This window comes from Anneissia japonica, unplaced genomic scaffold (assembly GCF_011630105.1).
Source record: "Anneissia japonica isolate Jap-2015-1 unplaced genomic scaffold, ASM1163010v1 scaffold287893_len360957_cov134, whole genome shotgun sequence".
NCBI lineage: Eukaryota > Metazoa > Echinodermata > Crinoidea > Comatulida > Comatulidae > Anneissia > Anneissia japonica.
In genome coordinates, this window is record NW_022717951.1 from 153,629 (window position 1) to 155,000 (window position 1,372).

The 1,372-nt window shown below is 38.5% G+C and overlaps 1 protein-coding gene across 1 annotated transcript in view; it reads right to left on the reverse strand.

Annotated features, from left to right (window-relative positions):
• The window catches only part of LOC117110396 (acid-sensing ion channel 3-like), a 7,367-nt gene extending 5,995 nt beyond the window's left edge, over positions 1-1,372 (reverse strand). Inside the window, exon 1 of the mRNA XM_033253093.1 lies at positions 1,141-1,372. Coding sequence (XP_033108984.1) covers positions 1,141-1,208 — 68 coding nt within the window. The 5' untranslated portion in view covers positions 1,209-1,372. The remainder of the gene's footprint in view (positions 1-1,140) is intronic.

Here is a 1,372-nt window from a genome sequence, read left to right on the forward strand (position 1 = left end):
ATAGTGCTCATGGGAAATTTGATTGGCTGAATCTATGGCAGCCATCTTGGATGGTACACACACACAGCTCTGCGTATTTCGAACATCGAATACATTGCTGTTAGCGCTCTAGTATTCTTATTATATCTTTATGGTTTCTGCTTACTGAGTTTATAGCGGGCGTACTACCGCGCAGCGCTGCACTGGGTAATAAAAAGAATATACAACCGTTAGTGGGCGTCCTACACAGGCGTGACGTTTTTATGAACGGGACTTTGCTCTCTTGTCCTATTTATACTCTTTGGTGTAAGCAAAGAGTATAAACAGAACAAGAGAGCCAACTACGCTCATTGAGAGCGTAAAAAACAATACGCCATACGCAGCCAGTACGCAGCTAGTGTAGGACGCCAACTAACGCTTGTATGTACTTTTTATTACCCAGTACTCCACCGCACACATTCGGTCGGTTTGTCTGTTTATTTGTATGTTCTCCACAAGATACAGTACTTTTGTTTTCTACTTATTGAGTTCATAGTGGGCGTACTTTTATCGCGCTGGGTAATAAAAAGTGCATACAACCGTCAGTGGACGTAAGAGGCCTAGGCCTAGTCTCCTACTATTTTTGGAGCCGAATAAACGCGATGTTGTACGACTAGCTAAGGAGATAATCTACTTTGGTCAAGCAAAAACTACATGTAATATAATAATTATTTATAGCCTATTGGGAATTAATTTCTTTTTAAATTTTGTTATAAACTTCAAACACGCATTATTTAACAGATATTTACTATCAAATGACATAAAATTTTCTTATTAATATTTTTTTTTTTTTTCAATTACCTGATATTTATACAATCGCCACACTGTAAAATAGGCGTTGTGTCCACTTATGCATAGAAGGACCCAATATGGCGTCTCATAACTCTCTCTATATAGGAACTCTATGCCACCCTCCCTACTGGCGCCACCCCACTGCCTGCAGACACCATAACTGGGGACTTCCGGTGGGGGATTCTTATGCTTGATCTGCTACAATTTGCAAATATTTGAATTATTGTACGTATAGTATGTTTATTATATAGTTATCTACTCTTTGAACCACATTATGAACATGTCATGCACGTAATCCCCTAATTGGATTTGTTTATAGCATTTACTTACCGAATAGGTCTGCAACCACACTCATTGACGATGTGTTTATGCCGGCACTCCAGTAAACACCCAGCCATTGTGTATATTTCGTAGTTCTTAAGCCTCGGAGACTTGTCACAATTGCCGTGGGGTTTACCTAATGTTTCTACCTATATTATTGGACGCAATAACATTCACACATTAACAAAAATGTATGATTTTATTGATAACATTAAAATGACAATTGAATTCAAACGTACCC